Consider the following 17,023-nt stretch of genomic DNA (forward strand, 5'->3'; position numbering starts at 1 on the left):
AAGAAGGGAATCCCTGGTGAAGAACCCATCTACCAGTACAGGTCAGCACTTTCTCTACAAATTATAGTCTTGCTTAGAACAGAGATATCAAATATGTGACTCTAAGAACCAGATTAAAATGTCATTGGGAAATATTTAAAATAAATGGAAATACAATAGAACATAATGTTAGTATGGGCAGCTAGGTGGTACAGTAGATAGAATGCTGGACCTGGAGTCAGGAAACCCAAGTTCAAATCTGGCCTCAGACACTTACCAGCTGTGTGACCTAGAGCAAGCCATTTAACCCTGTTTGCCTCAGGTTCCTCATCTGTAAAATGAGATGACAAACCACTCTAGTATTTTGCCAAGAAAACCCCAAAATGGGGTCACAAAGAATCCAACACATATTAACAATGTTAATGAGTGGTTCTCTAAGTCAGAGGATCTTTAAGTTCTGTTTAGTGGCCTGCATTTCTACTTGAGTTAGAGAAGAAGGACTTAGAGACCTGCCCAGGGCAACAGAAACAGTAAGTCAGAAACAAGACTTGAACCTGCGTCATCATCCTGAATTCCATATTTTGTTGAAATCAGTTAATATAAATGCTTATTTGTCTTAATACTTCCCCCAATGAAATAAGAGTTATCAAAGAAAAAACAAACAAGTCCAAACAATACGTTTTATTAATAAAATAAAATTTGTATACAAAAAAACCATTACAGATCTAAAGACCTATTTACAATGTTTGCTTTGTTTTCTGATTTAAGGTCTGATTATGTGTCCAACACTGCATGAGAACTGGGACTTGATACCACATGTACAGGAAAGTACAACAGACCCCTTCAGATCATAATAATGTCCTGTCTCCCAATCTAATTTGATTAATACTACAAGCCAAACATGGATGTTATCCCACAGACTAAAATGGCATCAGAAAGTATTTTAGTTATAACCATTTGATTTCTTCCAATAAGGCACTTTCCAGTCTGCAGTAGAGAACATAAAATCTAAAGTCAACTCTGTGCATGGCCTGTTATTTTCTTCAGTCAAGCAGAAATGCTAAGCACTGTAGACTATTACTTATGCCAACTTTCCATACAACATGGTCTAAGAGATATTTTGAAATACCCTACATAGGAACTGTATAAAACACAGGGGAGAAAAAGCAGATATGTTTAAGTCTAACACCAAGAATTTTAAGTTAGTCCAGTTTTCAACTGCACGATTACTGGGGAAAAGAGGAGAGGAAACCGTTAGGCACATCTCGTACTGAAGTTCTTACATACTTTTTGGTTGCTGTGATTTTTTTTTAATGCTGATTCAAGTATATAACTGCATATAGCACATGAAATTTTATACCACAAAGGTAACTATGAACCAGTACATGCACATTTTAAATCTCATGATGTACAAAAAAGTTTATAAGCGAGTAATTTCCCATGACAACAGAAACCCTGGAATTCAAGTGCAGGCTCAGTGGGCTCAGTAGATTCTATAGTACCACACTCCATCCTCTGCACCTATCATGTCATCTTCTACATTGTTTTTAAGTACTGAGTCTACCTCTTGCCAAAATACTCAACGGATGTGAAGTATTATATTAGGAGGGTTAGTTACCTAAGAATACTTAATTAGGCATTTCCAAGTGTTTTGTTATATTGCTAGGTTCCAGGGCTTTATAACCAATCGTGAACCACCCCCCCCCTTCCTCCCACAAGTACCAAAAGGACAAAGTCAAATGTATTTCAATAAAATCATTTTATGGTCAGTGATAGTGGTGTGAGGGAGAGAGCATAAAACTATAATGCAACCTTTAAGTTATATTACTTGTGCTTCCAAAACTAATTTTACTCTTATCTTAATTTGAGCCCACTATAAAAAAATACTGATTATCAAGATTGACACCTGAAGTTGTTTAACGATCAACTGCCCAAGATTATTGAAGTTTAACAAGGAGATCAGAGAAAGGAAACTGTGCCAGTGAATCCTTCATCAATTTGCAGCCTCCATTTCAAATTCCCGCTTCAGACTGCAAAAGAAAAAAATAAACAAAAACTCTAAGTTCTGGTTTTCAGTGGCACCAGGATCCCCATGGGTTAATTCATTTTGGTTTTAGGCACAAGCAGACGAGTGCACAGAAATCTTACCTTTTCAAATAAGCATGCACATTTCCAAAACCATGGTACTTCGCCAAATACACCAACACACCAGTTGCACATCGTCCATCTCGCTGCCTACAAAAGCTGCAGTTGCAGATTCCACGACAAGGCGGGCAATGCCAATTCTAGGGTTTAAAAAATAAAATAAACAGACAAATAAAAAATTCTAACTGGGAAGTTCATTTTCATACATTTTTCTCTCCCTCACACTCCTCCCAATAAAGAAATACCGGTGAAATGAGTAAAACAACCAAGAGAACAAAGTTTCTTGATAACAAGAACTATACATCTTAGAATCATAAAGTCTCAGAGATGGAAGGAAATTCAGAAGTCACTTATTGCAGGACTATGCAACTCCAGGAAAGGTATACAAACTCTAACACTCATATATTAGATTGTAAGCTACTTGAGGGCAGATGGTAGGCACTTAATAAATGTTTATTGACTAACTGCATGTAGAGTCTACCGGGGATGAGGAACCTGCTGCCTCAAGGCCATGTGTGGCCTTCTAGGTCCTCAATTGCAGCCCTTTAACAGAATCCAGACTTCATAGAACAATTCCCTTAATAAAAGGATTTGTTCTGTGAAACTTGGACTCAGCCAAAAGGCAGCACCCAAGGACCTAGAGGGCTGCAGGTTCCCCACCTCTGGTACACACTTAATTTCAGAGCAAACTCTAAAGATATTTACTGATTATTTCTGAAAACCTCAAACTGTGGGAAATTTAGCACTTTTACAACCAAGAAAATTTAAGCAGCTAAGGAGAAAGTATATAGGGCATTCATTTATAATGGATTTCCAATCCATCAGATTGTAAGCTCCTTGAGGGCAGGGACAGTCTTTTGCCTCTTTGTATCCCCAGCACTTAGCACAGTGCCTGGCACTGACTAACACTGAAAAATCTTTACTGATTTACTCCACCTTTACTAGGAGACAGCAGAGCCAGAATCCCTCCATGGCACTTACTGGGTCCAGCAATGCTATTTTGACCTCTTCACCATATCGATTTCGAAGACAGGGGCCACAGAACTGTCCCCGAACTCCAAAACACTCTGGGTTTCTGCAGTTTGTCTTGGTGTCAATTGTCTTCTGGCGACACTGGTGGCAGGTGGAACCCTGAAGCAAAAAAAATCAGCAAGTGAGAACAAGCAGGCTGGTTGCTGTAGAGAAAAAAAACCAGGCTCAATGGCTGAACTCCTCTGTGGTGGGGCCTCAAGCAGCTCACTACCATTTGTATTAGACTTCAAAATGAACCAAGTATCCTGACAGGACAGACACACAGCCATGTCATCAAATCAAATCATATAATTTTTTTTTCATCAAACTCCCACTTTCTCTTCTATAAGATGTTTGATTCAAGGTAGGGGTGGGTAGGAATGAACCACAGTGAGTCCATTTTCATCTTCAGAACTCCGAGGTTTAAAAAATAATCAGAAGATGAGCGACACTGGATGTTTCATGCTGTCCTCTTCTTACTCCTGAGTGCTAAGCATAGCTTATGATTAGTCGGAAGGGGGAGGAGAGGTAGTGGAGTCCAGGGATTCCACAAGAGGGTCTGGGCACTCTCCTTTTGCAGTATGGTTAGCAAACCACCCACCTACCTTGAAAGGGAACCTAGTCTAGCCAACAAATGCAAATTTTAAGGAGAAATTAATACAGTGAAAAACATGTCACCCTGTTCTAGCAAGGCATCATCCTAGAGGTAGAGTTTTTGAATTCTTAACCATGAAACTGGATTGTTTTTTTTTTTCAAAATATAACTACTTCAATATAACTGGTTTCCTTTGTAATCCTCTGTATTTATTATATGTATGCAAATACATGATTCTGAGAAGATATCCAAGAGGTCCATAATGCAAAAAATGATTTAAGAATCTCTGACTTAGAGAATCTTACTAATGAACGGTTGTAGATCTTGTCCCGGGAGGAGATGCAGATGTTTTCCAGCTCTTCCTCTGTAATCTCTTCCACTGGACGAACAATATGAGGAAGGGTCATTGTACCTGGTCGACGACTTCTGGGTGTGGCATCATCCTGTGTGACAACAATATATGAAAATAATTTCCACACTTCTTAGTCTGGCTTTAAATTTCATAGGCATACTTTTAATTTCTTTGGCACAATCAACCTAGAAAGCTTCCTTAGTATTTATGGAAAAAGACAGGTTATCACATTATCGTATAAATGCACCCATGCAATATAAATAAAGGATTCTGATACCAATCTAAGAGCCACTGTTGCTCAATGGTGAAGTTACACCCTTCAATCAACATAGCTTTTCACTCTTTAGTACATGTTCTTGACAGGTTACTGTGCCTCATCTTCTTTTGATTAAACTCTCCACATTTGTAGACTGGTCCTCAGATAACAGTCACACTGTCTATCACCAGGCCTAAGCTTGGAAATCTTTCTAGCATGGTAGGAACCTACTTGACCTAATGAGCTACTGGAAAGGCAGTTGAAAACCCTGGGTCACTGCCATAGCATGAAGAGATATCAGAGTGGGAGTTCAGTCTCTTTTTGCCCTAAACCAAAAGTTACAAGTTTTTGTAGCAAACTTTTCTCCAAAAAAAAGGAAAACAAAAACAAAGGAAGGGGAGGACAAGGACAGAACAATGACATAGTAAAATTCTAGATGCTAACTTCCATAGAACAGAAATAGAGGGAACCTACATCCATATAGCCATCCATGCTCTTCCTTTTTCTCACTAACATGTACTTGTCCTCAAAATCTATTTCCTCTTCTAAGTGTAGATCTGGGGGTCCTTCCAGCAGAGATCTTGACCTGGTATATGGACGAGCTCTTCGTTCAGGGTTTCTCCTTGAAGGGTCTCTCGGGAAGGAGCGCCTTCGATTTGGCTTTGACTGCTAAAATGGAAAACCCCCATGAAGAAAGAAGGTCATGTGTTTTCCTAAAAATACTTTCTTCAAAACGAAGAACACTACTTGTTCCCACAATCTGAATTAAATGAGACTGGTGCTAAAATACCCACAGAAACTAGGCCTAATTCAGTTGTCCAGGCAAAATCCAGTCTTCTACAGAACAACAGAGGCTTCTTATTTCTTCTACCTACACAAGATCTTCCTGATCCTTTCTCAAGGCTGCTAGTACTGCACACTCTGAAATAATATATTTTTTGTGTCTACTTGAAGGTACAGTAATTGTTTCTCCCAATAAAACATAAGCTCCTTGAGGGCAGGGAGGGTTTCATTTTTGTCATTGAATCCTCATTAGGACATGATGCTTAGCAGAGTCATTCATTCTTTTAGTCTTAGCTAAGAGAGAGAAACTGATACCATCTCCAGTATTGTTTCAAAACTCCTTCTAAAAGCAGCCTGTCTATCGAGCCCGAAGATATCCTGTGTTTTCAATAGTGCTCAACAGAAAACAGTCTATCAAAGGCGAAGGTGGGTGATGATAATTTTCTTTTCTTTGCACTGCATCTGCCTAATTGATCTTAATCATACTGGTTTTGTTCCTAAAAGTTATAATCACATATAGTGTTATTAAGAAACTTAATTTTTTTAACCTGAGGTTTGAAAAGCTTACTTTAATTAAATCTGTTAATATACTTGTTCTGTGAAATATAAGCAAAGAAAATTAATTTATACTTACTGGGCTACTACCTGGAAGTGATCTCCTTCCAGTAAATAATCCCGGGAAACTTTGTAATTCTGACATTAGTTTTGCAAGCTGAGGGTGTAGGGGAAGATTGGGGGGGAGGGAAAAACAAAAACTTAAGTGAACAAGTCATCTTATTAGAACAATTCCTAACATGAGTCAACAACTTTAGAAATTGAGGTCACCCTTATTTCTTTTTTTTTTGTTACTATATCTTTACCTCTAACAATCTGAAAGCACAGAAATTCTTGGAAGGTATTAACTAAAATACTTAAGCACAGTTTCAAAAGAACGACAAAAGAGCTATCAATTTATGGGAACATGTTATAAACTATCACAAGAACACAGATAACAACCCTTAGAAGTAACACATCCCATAGGACTTGAAAGCCCAGTATTAAATACAATAAATTTGACCACAGGATTCTACAACACATACCATTGCTTTGTTTTCCTTTATATTTAGTGCCCTCTTTTCCAAAAAACTGGAGCCTTTCTCATCTTCAGAGTCAGAATCAGAATCAGAATTGGAAGTGGGAACCTCTGGGGCTTTGGTTGGGGTCACTTTATGCTTCCTTGCCCCTTTGAGGTCTCGGGTTGGAAACTTTAGAGCCACTTGCAAAGGACCCAAATGTTTCATTTTACTCCGAGTCCTCCTGCCTTCATCATCAGAATCCAATTTCTGTTCAAACAAAACAATTTGCTTAATTTTATAATGCTTACCTGATGTATAAAAAAAAACCCCAAACAAAACAACAATGACAAAAAAAACCCCAACACATAAATAAACCAACTCCCTAGATGATCAAAATCAGACAGTAATCTGAATGTGATATAATTACTACTCTCACCACTGGTTAGAACAAAACAGATAATCTCACATTATTATTCACCCTCAAAAGGCTATTACTTACAGCCAGGAAATATTTGAGATGGAATCCATTCCCTGACCAATAGAAGATAATGACTTACCCTGGGTCACCAGTTCATTTTCTTAATGCCTACATTTACCTAATCAACAGGCCAAAGAATGTATAAATAGACTCTTGCTTCTGCCTATATCCAACTGCATCTCATTTAAACACTTACTATGTGCCTAGTATATGCAAGACACTGTACTAAGTACAAAAGATATAAAAATGAAAAATGACAATCCTTGTTTCTGAATAGCTCACACTTTGCCAGAATTTAGCTGTATATATAGATTCAGGCTGGAGAAGGACGGAATACAGGAGAGAATCAGTGTGCCCGAGGAAAATCTGAAAAGGAAACACTTTCAGGTCGGGGAAGACTGAGCAGTAGGATCAGGAAGGCTTTATGGAGTAAGTGGCCCTTGAACTGGGTCTTCAAGGAAGGGGAGTTTGACAGAAATGGACAGGGAGAGAACCCAGGCTGGTGGCTATAGAAATACAGAAATGGGGACAAATCTGAGAAATACAGAGGCAAGAGAATGGACAGGACTTGGCAAATGACAGGATGTGAAGGTGAAGAGTAGGACAAATCAAAGATGAGCCTGGATGATGAAGCTAGTGGTACCAGCGACAGAAATTGGAATAAATACAGGACCACAGACTTAGATGGGAGGCGTCTTTGAGAACATTAAGTCCAAACCCCTCACTTTACAGATGAGGAAACAAGTACAGAGAGGTTAAAAAAATCTGTCAAGGATTACAAAGCAAGTAAGTGTTGGAGGCAGCACCCAGGTCTTTCCAATTCCACGCTGAATGCCATGTTTACACCACGCTTTCTCTAGGAAGAAGAGATGATATTGGCTCAATTTTAAACATGCCAACTTTGAAGTCTTGGGATAGACATCCAAATAGAGGTACATAGAAGGCAACTGAAAATATTGGAACTAAAGTTCAGAATAAGTCTATATCAGATTGAGTACGTTGGGAAAGTATACGAGATTTTCAAGGAATATGGTATAGAAAGAAAACAGCCCAGGAGAGGGAACCTGAGGGACAGATATCCACATTGGGAGGGTTTGAGAGGTTAAACTAGCAAAGGAAACAATGGAGTACTCAAACAGGTAGGGAATCAGAAGAAAGAAGTGTCACACAAGACAACCAAAAGGGAGAGAGATCAGGAGAGTCCAGGATGAGGGAGTGGTTAGTAGTGCTAATTGTTACAGTGAGGTCCCAGAACAGGATAATAAAAGGCCACTGGATTTAGCAACGTAAGAGGTCAATGAAGTTCTTTATGAGATGAGCTCAATAGAGTGGTTGGGGTCTGAAGCTATCCAGATGGTCTCTGAGGTTCCTCCAAATTCTGAGATTCTATGATTTTGAAGAGAACCTATCAGAAAATGCAGCTAACAAACAAATGAGGAGTCTGAAAAGTTTCTGGGTAAACATCTTGAAGAGATTTAAGAGTCACTGGCTGAAGATAAAATGGAGGAAATTAGTGTAGACCAGGTGTTAAACTTGTTTCCCAGTGTGGCCAGAATCAGATTAAAATGTAATCGGGAAATATTTAACAAACAAAAATGTAACATAGGCAATGTTAATTTGTGGTTTTCAAAGTCAATATGCAGCCACCATTGGTATGTAGGTATGTATTACGTATGTACTAAGTACATATGTATTCAATGAAGCATTAGGCAATAGTCCCTCAGCTTGTTTCAAGGTGGAGGGTTTGGTTAGAAATTTGATCTCTGGAACAACTACTACGGGGATGGTGCCAGAGAATCAATCAAAAAAGAATACAAGGATTGCTATGTACTTGTGTAGTTGAATTTAGTAATTTGTGGTGGGCCTAGTCCACACAGCTTGGGGGTAGGAGTGGAACAGGCATATGGAAGCCCAAGGTTGAGGATGAGTAGGGTATGCCCAACAGGCCAAGAAGGCAAGGGATTCAAGAGTGGCAGAACACGCCCTTACTGAACCAGGAAGGAAAGAAGAAGAAATGGTGATGGACAAGTGATTAACCAATCAAAAATGGCTGGCAGGGGGGGCGGCTAGGTGGCGCAGCAGACAGAGCATCAGCCCTGAAGTCAGGAGGACCTGAGTTCAAATCCGGTCTCAGACCAAACACTTGACACTTACCAGCTGTGTGACCCTGGGCAAGCCATTTAACCCCAATTGCCTTAAAAAAAAATGTGGGAGAAAAAATGGCTGGCAGAGACAAAAGTTAAGGAGAAAATTTTAAGAGTTCAAAGTCTTCAAGGCAGAGGAAGACATCTGGGGTGGTGAGAGTTAGCTGGGATTGAACAGAGATGTAGGGCACAACAGAATTAATGAATTGGGAGGTCAGGGTATTAGATATTAATACTTGAGTAAGAATGAGAGCTGGTTGGTAGATGGTTGCAACAATGATTTGGATAGCATAATATAACTGGACAGCGTTGAAGGTTTAAAAAGAAGATGAGGTTATTAATCAATGGTGGCATAGGGAAGGTCTGGAGTCATACATGGTGCCTTTTACAAAGTACAAAAAGCAGGCATTAGTATGGGGGAATATTAGTCCAGTTATCTTCACTAGGATGGACCTGTATGAGAGCAGAGGGGGCAAGAGACCGTATGGCTTTAGAATAAAGCCATCTCTGAATTCATACTATTTATTCTTCACTGATGAAGCTCTGATTTGCAAAGTTTTGATAGCTCTTACTACTCCATAGTTGCCTTTGTTCTACTATTAAATAAAACCCAACTTCACTAAAAAAAAAATTGACCAAGTACTGTTTTCACATACAATTAAAAAAAACACTTTTAAAAAATTAACATTTTCTCTCACTTCCCCCTAACTTCAATCTTCTTAACCATTTGTTCAATTTCCAAACCTGCCTGCTCCTCCTCTATTCTGAAGTTCCTTCCTTCAAACTGGCAGGACTTCATAATGCCTAGTAGTACTTTCCAGGTTTCTTCTGGAAGTAACATTTTCCCTCATGTGAATGCAATTGGGAAGTTCTCACCAGGTTCAAGAAATATTAGGAGGCACCATTCCTTTACAGATATATACCCTCCCAAGGCGGCAGACTTCTCTATTACTAATATCAGGTTAAAAAATTATTGCCTTCGTGTTCCTCAGGAATCACTAACAATTATTCATTTTTTTTTCTAAAACCCTGACTGGATTATCTCCTCTGATACCACCTCTGGAATCTCATCATCATTTCTTGGAGTGCAAACCAGCTGCACTTCTTTCTCAGAGGGTCCAACTCATCCAACTCTATAGGAAGAGCCTCATATCCATTCCTGAGTTCTTCTAAGAATAAAGTGATTATTCCCATATTCTTTCCACATTCGTTCACCCTCCCACCTCCTGACACAGATCAAGATTCTCCGCCTCTTCAAATCATCTGCCCTTCTTTGTTTTCACCTTTGAAGACCTTCCATTTTTTTCAAGGGATGTTTCATCTTTCCTGAAAGTCCCCTTTTCTTTATTCCGTTATCTTCCCTTCTAGGAAGGACACCAACTTGCCCCTTTTACAAATCGTGAAGTTACTTGGCCCGGGCAAAAAAAAAGAAAAACACTACCACTCCATACAGGTCACTAACAGTGCCTGCCATTACCCTTCCAAAACTGGTGACCAAAGGAAGCACCTTTGACACCTCCTTAATCTTTTAAGCCACCCATGTATATGCAGGAAAATATTCATCACACAGCAGCTTCATTTTTTTCAAGGTCTGCTTCTAAGCTGATTAGCTTAGATGACCTCTGTAGATGCTAGGCCTTCTTGAAGCTCTAGGATGACCCTTGCAAATGAAATGCAATCATTGGGCTGTGAGATGTTCCCCATTGATCTTCATTTCACTTTTCTAGTCCAGACACCAAATTATAAGTTACAGAATGCATTTCCTCTACCCAAGCTGGGCAAAGGAAAAAGCATACACATCTCCTGGGATGTATTCTGGGTTTCCTAAGGAAGCAGTAAACTTTTTGAGCCAATTGAGGAAGCAGGGAAGGTGGTAGGTAACCCAGCAGTAGTAGCAAGGAAGAGGTAACGGCAGCAGCAGTGGTGGCACCCAGCGGCGGCAGCAGCAGCGAATAGATAAAGCCAAGCATGGAAAACACTGGGTAAAAGAAGGGTTTCTCATTATCCTTATCCCTGATAAAGTACCTTCCATCACCAAACCTTCAAATTAACTGAACTTCTCACTAATGGCTTCACAGAACCTAAGGTTCTGGAATAGAATGAGTCAACCTCTCACTTTCTGCTCTAAGTTCCAGTATTCCTACAATATTCATGGAGCAATCCTTACAAACTAGAACTCAGTGGTGAGTAAATGCTGCCAAAGGACAAGTGTTTCTCATCATGAATATTCCTTAAAGTTAGAATTTTTTTTTTTCAGAAATTTTATAATAAAACTTCAACTTCAAACCACAAATTTTGTTGAGTTTATTATCTAAAAGCAATTATTTTATGGTAAATCACCTAAAATGACCAAAAAAAAGGAAAACTACAAAAAGAAATCAAACTGGGAATAAATATTTCATTCTGGTACTACACATTAATTCTGGATATTGACATAACCTGAAACTCACCATTCCATCTTGTATCTCACTTTCTGAGAAGCCGCAGAATGATTCATCATCAGAGTCGGCATAAAAAACACTGGCCAGTTCTTTAGTGATATCTGGCCTGAGTCTGGGTTTGTGTAAAATTCCACAATCCCCTCTTAGATCTTGTGCCTCACTTTCTGGAAAGCCGCAGAAAGATTCATTATCAGAGTCCTCATAAAAAATATTTGCCAGTTCTTCACTGATATCTGACCTGAATTTGGGCTTCTGTAAAATAAATAAATAAATGCCATTGTGCATCTTTTTTTTTTCCCTTTTGAAGAACCAATTTTCCATAAACCGTGCAGAGAGCAAATCACATTTACAAGTGCACTACAAGAGAATAGCTTTTGTTACAAAGAAAAATGGTTCAGGGGTTTACAAATGATTTCTGAGTTGTTATGGCAAATCATCAGGCATGTTAGGTTAGGCGACATTTCAAAAGGATAGAATAAGTAGCTAATCTACCTCCAACAATTACTACCTAGAACCACAGCAAAAAGTGAAATGAAATTACAGAGCATACTGTATTTTCATAACGGCTGTATAGAAATGTAGGGAAAAAGCAAGCAGTTTTAATCACGTACAAAGCATTTGGGGCATTTTCAGCATCGCAGACTCAATTCTGTTTATTCTCATACTGCACTTACTGTGTTTGCAAAATTATCAGAAGCAAAACTGTCACAACTGTCATCAGAGGATGACGAGGTTTCCATGGAAATCAATTTCACATTTCTGAAATTTTTGAAGTTCTTCTTTACAGAAAGGTCCTTTTGCTGAAAATGGAAATGGCAATCTGATTAAATATGATGCTTACTGCAGCTTCTAACTTTTCAACACATTAATTTTTTTGAGTTTTGCATGTTTAAAACATCATGAGGCAAAGGAGCCCATTTCTTATGATCCTGATGGATAATAAAGCAGGACTAGTTATTAAGGGCAAAAAAAAATCAATCCAAAACCAGGTCAACAAGCCTTCAAATAAGAGACGATGTTCATAAATTGGAGGGGACAGGGTGGGATGGGAATTACTCTTTTTAAAATAATTTCTTCAAACATCTTTGGAGCCACCTAGCATCTAACTTCGAAATCTCCAAGTCCAACATTAGGCAAAATTTGCTTTCCCAAAATTTTCAGTTCTGACTCTTTCAATCTGATCATGCTACACTTTTGAAAGAAAATAACAGATGTTTCTCTCTCGGCCAAACTCAAACCAAAGAGGTCTTTTCCTATGTAGATCTGGAACTACAAGGATGCTCATTTCCCAAGGTAAGAAGTTGGGCAGGGCCACTAGACAGAGCATGACGGAGGGATTCCAAATATGACTTCACTCCAATCAGAGGTGACAATGACTGAAGCCCAAGGCCTCACAAACTGCGTTGCATGCATCAACACTGTGGAATAAACAGCTAAACAAGTTAAGGCTTTTTCATATGAGTTAAAAAGTCTGACCAACACTCAAAAGACCCATTTCATACGTTGTATAAAATTCCATTTAGGTGTTTAGATAGGTGGCAATTTCTCATGGAATAATGGACATGGGCCTGTTTGCTCATTGAATCTGTAGGAAAACAGCACCTAATAAGAAAGGTGTCTACATGGGTGATTCTAAGCCTCTAGTCCCACCTGTTGAGTTTCAGACTCCTTCTGCGAGGTTTTTTTTTCACCTCTGTCCCTCAATAATAGCAATCATACAATTCAACACAAATACAGAAATCCAGGTGGCACCTCGAGTTACAACTCTTTGCTTCTTAAAAACTTAACACTTCTGTGTTCTGGTTATTTCCTCTATATTTTTATGCTTTAAACTGTCTAAACTAAAGCAACTGGAGCTGACCCATTAAACTCAAAAAGTCAGAAGGACAAGTTCTTTAATTATTACTATAGTAATCACAGGGTTTAGAGCTGGGAGGGACATTAGGGATCATTATGGAAAGAGCTGCCTCAAAATCTTTTTCAGCTCTAAATTATGATCCAGTTCAAGAATGTACTTTAGAGATGAGGAAACTGAGGCCAAGAAATTAAAACCTGTCCAAGGTTGTAAAGACAGTTTAACACTAGATGGACTAAGCCCATCAACTGATGCAAAAATTTTATTATAATTTTATTTTGAAATAAAAAATTTCATACAATTTTCTTTGCCTTGCCAATTAAAAAAAATGCAATGTGTCAAATGATGCAGTTAGGTCCTTCTTGGTATTCTTAAACTCTGGTCTTTCTATTAAGTAACAGGGTCAGGATTAAAACCTGAGTGCTCTGACTCCAAATTAAGAGACTTTCACAGTACCACACTACCTCCAAGAGGTTCATGCAGGACCCCTATGATACATATCAATGGCCCCCAAAATGCTGAGATTTCTGATATCTACTCAGTAGTAAATCCTGGCAGGTACAGGAAAAAAAAAATCTATCCTTTGCCTTTACATTTATTTACTAAATCAACTTCAGTAAAGACACTTGCCTATTAAATAAAAGTTGAAGTAAAACGCTCCTCCATAAAATGAAATTCATAGATAGGCATTACCCGAAAAGACTTTTGATACCATAGTCCAACCTCTCCATTTTTTCAAGAGGAAATCTGAAGCCCAGAAACAGTTTGTGCAAGGACACAGAAAAGCTGGGATCTAAACCCAGCTTCTCTGACTTAAAATCCAGTACATTTCTAACTTAATTCTTGTCCCTCACCAATTTATAAATCATATATATAACTGTCATTTTATTAATCTTGGCCAGCATTCAATTATGTGACCAAATTTTTTTAAAAATCATATTTACAGCTTTATTTCACACTACTATTCTCCATTCCGTCCACCCTCTGGCTACACTGCACTATTGGCTATTCTATCTAGTTCTGTCTCTCTGATTTGCATATTTTATTTTCTGATGCCAGGAATGCATTCCTTCCACATCCCTGATTGGTTAAGTCTTTCTTTTACTCTAAAATCTTGCCCAAGCACCAAATGGTCCTGCAGCTTAATGTGGACTTCAACTTAAAAGCATCGTAAGCATAAGCATCATAAATTTAGAGCTAAAAAAGAAAGCAGAGTCCATCTAGGGCAACCCTTCAACTTCCAGGAGGAAACAGAGGCTCAGAGTGACTTCTCAAATGTGATCCAGGTAGCAAGTGGAAGAACTACGCTTGGAATTTAGGTCCCGAGGGCAAATCCAACACTCTTTAAAATGCACCACATTGCTTACTTTCCAAATGCTAATTGTTTATTCAAACATTTGAGCGCCAACACTGTGTAAAGCACTGCACAAGGGACAGAGGGGATACACAAATAACTATCCATTAGCTTATTGCTGAGTAAGTGACAAGGTCACTTAGCCAAATACTTATGACACAAAGTAGGTATGTGCCATTAATGGCACAAATTGGAAATGCTATGGTAACTTGGGAGGGAGAGGGGGAGCTTAGCCACTTCTAGGAATTACTTTGGCCAGTTTGTCTTTAGAAGACATCCTAAAGTGAAGAAAACGTGGTTTTCGATGTTGTTGTGAGCTCGTTAATAGGCATAAAAGGCCCCTTTAAAGCAAGTATCAAATATTTCAAGAAAGTACTTTGTATCTGTGATCTATACATACGGTGTATTCCCAGGACTTTTTGTTCGGCATCCATCTGCTAATAAATTATGAAGAAACCTAGGTTTGCCTAGGTGCGCAACACTTTAACTAGTGTCACAAGCTAAATAAAACTTTGTAAACTACGCAGTTAACTTTTAGAGACACAAAGGTGTCAGCTACAGAATCTGAACACGAATTTTGAATCCAGATTCATCTTCAAACACTTAACTAAAAGCAAGCAGTAATGCCAACCTCACGCTCCTGGGCCAGAATTTTCTATTCCAAGGTCACAATACTACACAGAACTGCTCCAATCCGCGAGGTTGCAGCACAGATTCTCGGTGGCGAAGGCTACTTTCTTATCAACCTCACACAATCGCAGAGCTCCACCTCCTACACATCACTTAACTCCCGTCCCCGAGGGAAAGCTTTGCTTTTTCCTTTCCGCCCAACCCCCACAGCTCTGGCCCCGGTGCAGACCCCGCTTTCTGGTTCCCTTTCTCATAGGCTCTGAATGTGGGTGGGGGTTGCGGATGGGGGACTGGAGAATAAAAGCTCCATTTGCCAAAACTTTTAAGCAAACTAACAGGACTATGAATCCCTAACCTCAGAGTTTGCAACCTAACGGGGTGATAGGACACACACAAACGCAAATGCTAATTCCAAAGGGGGAAGGAAGCACTTTCAGCTGTAGGGATCACTGCTGGCGACGTAGACTAGGTGGCATTTTAACAGGAATTTAAGGAGCTGGTAAGATTTCAACTTTATTCAGATGAAGATATTATGATGTATATTAGGATTATTATGGGGGCAAGGAGATCAAATGAGATACCAAAAAAAAATCATCATACATGATAGCGCTCGCTTGTAACATCCCATTGCCCCATTCGTTTCCCCGCTATGCCCACCAGAGCGCAAGCATGTGGGCATAGCCGCGGTGGGGTGGAGGGCAAGACGTGGAGCAAGCAATGGGATTAAGCAAGATGCAGGAAAGCAGTTCAAGCCCCAGGAAGGAAAAAAGGCAGCTGGAGGAGTGGGCTGTGAATGCAAGATTCCTATACACTCTTCCCGCCTCCGGGCTAATCTCCTCTTCAGTCACTCTTCCTAGGGTGGCCCCAGGGCGGTGAGAGGTGAGCCCTGGGCTACCAGCACCCGCATACACCCTGAGCGGATGAAGGCGCCCGCAGAGTACGAGCACTGGGGCTGCCTCTCCTGGCAAGAGATCGCGTGCAGTCTTGCTCCACGTGGAGTCTGCAGGCGCGCACACACATGCACACACTCGAAATAACTACTTCCCAGACCGAAGGGAGACCTTAAGTCGTCCTCCACTCCGACTGCACTTTGGGCAGGAAAGCTTTGGCGCCTTAACCACCCAGGTGGACGCACATCTTTCTGCAGAGTTGACCAAACTGCCTCCCAAACGCCCTCCTCCTCTCCACTAATCCTGCACACTCGCGTGGAATTCCAAATTTCGGAAACGCGCAACCCTCACCTGCATGCGGAAAGGATCCATGAGTGGCTGCGGGAGTCCACGAGAAGGGCGATTTAAAGGGAAGGTACCACTCCCGGGGAGCAGAGGCGCGGGCAGCAAAGAAGTGCAGTCAACCGCTCCACGGAAGCCGGAGGAGCGCGAACGAAGGAGCGAGCAGGGAGTGCGGGAGGGGCGCGCGCCGAGCCCGACCCGAGACGGGGCGGGGCTGGGCCCGGGCTTTCCCGCGCCTAGGGGCGCAGGTCCTGAACGGTGCGGTAACTCGTGGGCCTAGGTCCCATCAGCTCGCCCCTAAAAGAGTTTTTCCGCAGTCTGCTTATTAAAGGGGAGAAAATACCATCTGAAGCTCCGCCTTCAGAAAAACAAACAATTTTTTTTTTACCCTCCCTATCCTACTCTTTTTACTTTGCTGTCCGGTCCTTTAGCGAGCGGCGGGAAAATGGTTCATATTGCCCCCGGGTTCCTGACATGATTTGCATAATACGGGGTCCGGAAGAAGGAGGATGAAAGAGTAGGGTTTTAATGGAGCGCATGACCTAGCTAGCCCAGAGTAACTAACTAGGTACTTCAGTTCAGCGCTCGACACTGCTGCTTGGGCTTCTGTGCTGATATCGGATCATTTACCCACCACTCAACCCTTTCAGTTCTATCATACACCACCTACTAGCATTTTTATTTACGTAAATAAAAGTTGAGCCCCGATTTAA

General features: G+C 40.3%; 1 protein-coding gene across 2 annotated transcripts; it reads right to left on the minus strand.

Moving 5' to 3' along the window:
* Positions 1–645: 645 nt before the first annotated feature.
* CDCA7 (cell division cycle associated 7) lies at positions 646–16,522 on the minus strand. 2 transcript variants are annotated; one of them, XM_020991081.2, is made up of 10 exons: positions 16,320–16,518; positions 11,914–12,039; positions 11,249–11,491; positions 6,201–6,443; positions 5,756–5,833; positions 4,813–5,007; positions 4,036–4,173; positions 3,106–3,255; positions 2,128–2,264; positions 646–2,009 (listed from the first exon to the last, which is right to left on the minus strand). In XM_020991081.2, exons 1-10 carry the CDS (start codon positions 16,338–16,340, stop codon positions 1,973–1,975), a joined length of 1,368 nt encoding a protein of 455 aa, XP_020846740.1. In that variant the 5' UTR covers positions 16,341–16,518; the 3' UTR covers positions 646–1,972. The 2 variants fall into 2 exon arrangements, with proteins under 2 accessions (XP_020846740.1, XP_020846741.1); XM_020991082.2 differs by lacking the exon at positions 11,249–11,491 and having other exon boundaries at positions 16,320–16,522.
* Between the last annotated feature and the right edge of the window lie 501 nt (positions 16,523–17,023).

This window comes from Phascolarctos cinereus, unplaced genomic scaffold (assembly GCF_003287225.1).
Source record: "Phascolarctos cinereus isolate Bilbo 61053 unplaced genomic scaffold, phaCin_HiC Scaffold_726;HRSCAF=1367, whole genome shotgun sequence".
In the NCBI taxonomy this organism is placed as follows: domain Eukaryota; kingdom Metazoa; phylum Chordata; class Mammalia; order Diprotodontia; family Phascolarctidae; genus Phascolarctos; species Phascolarctos cinereus.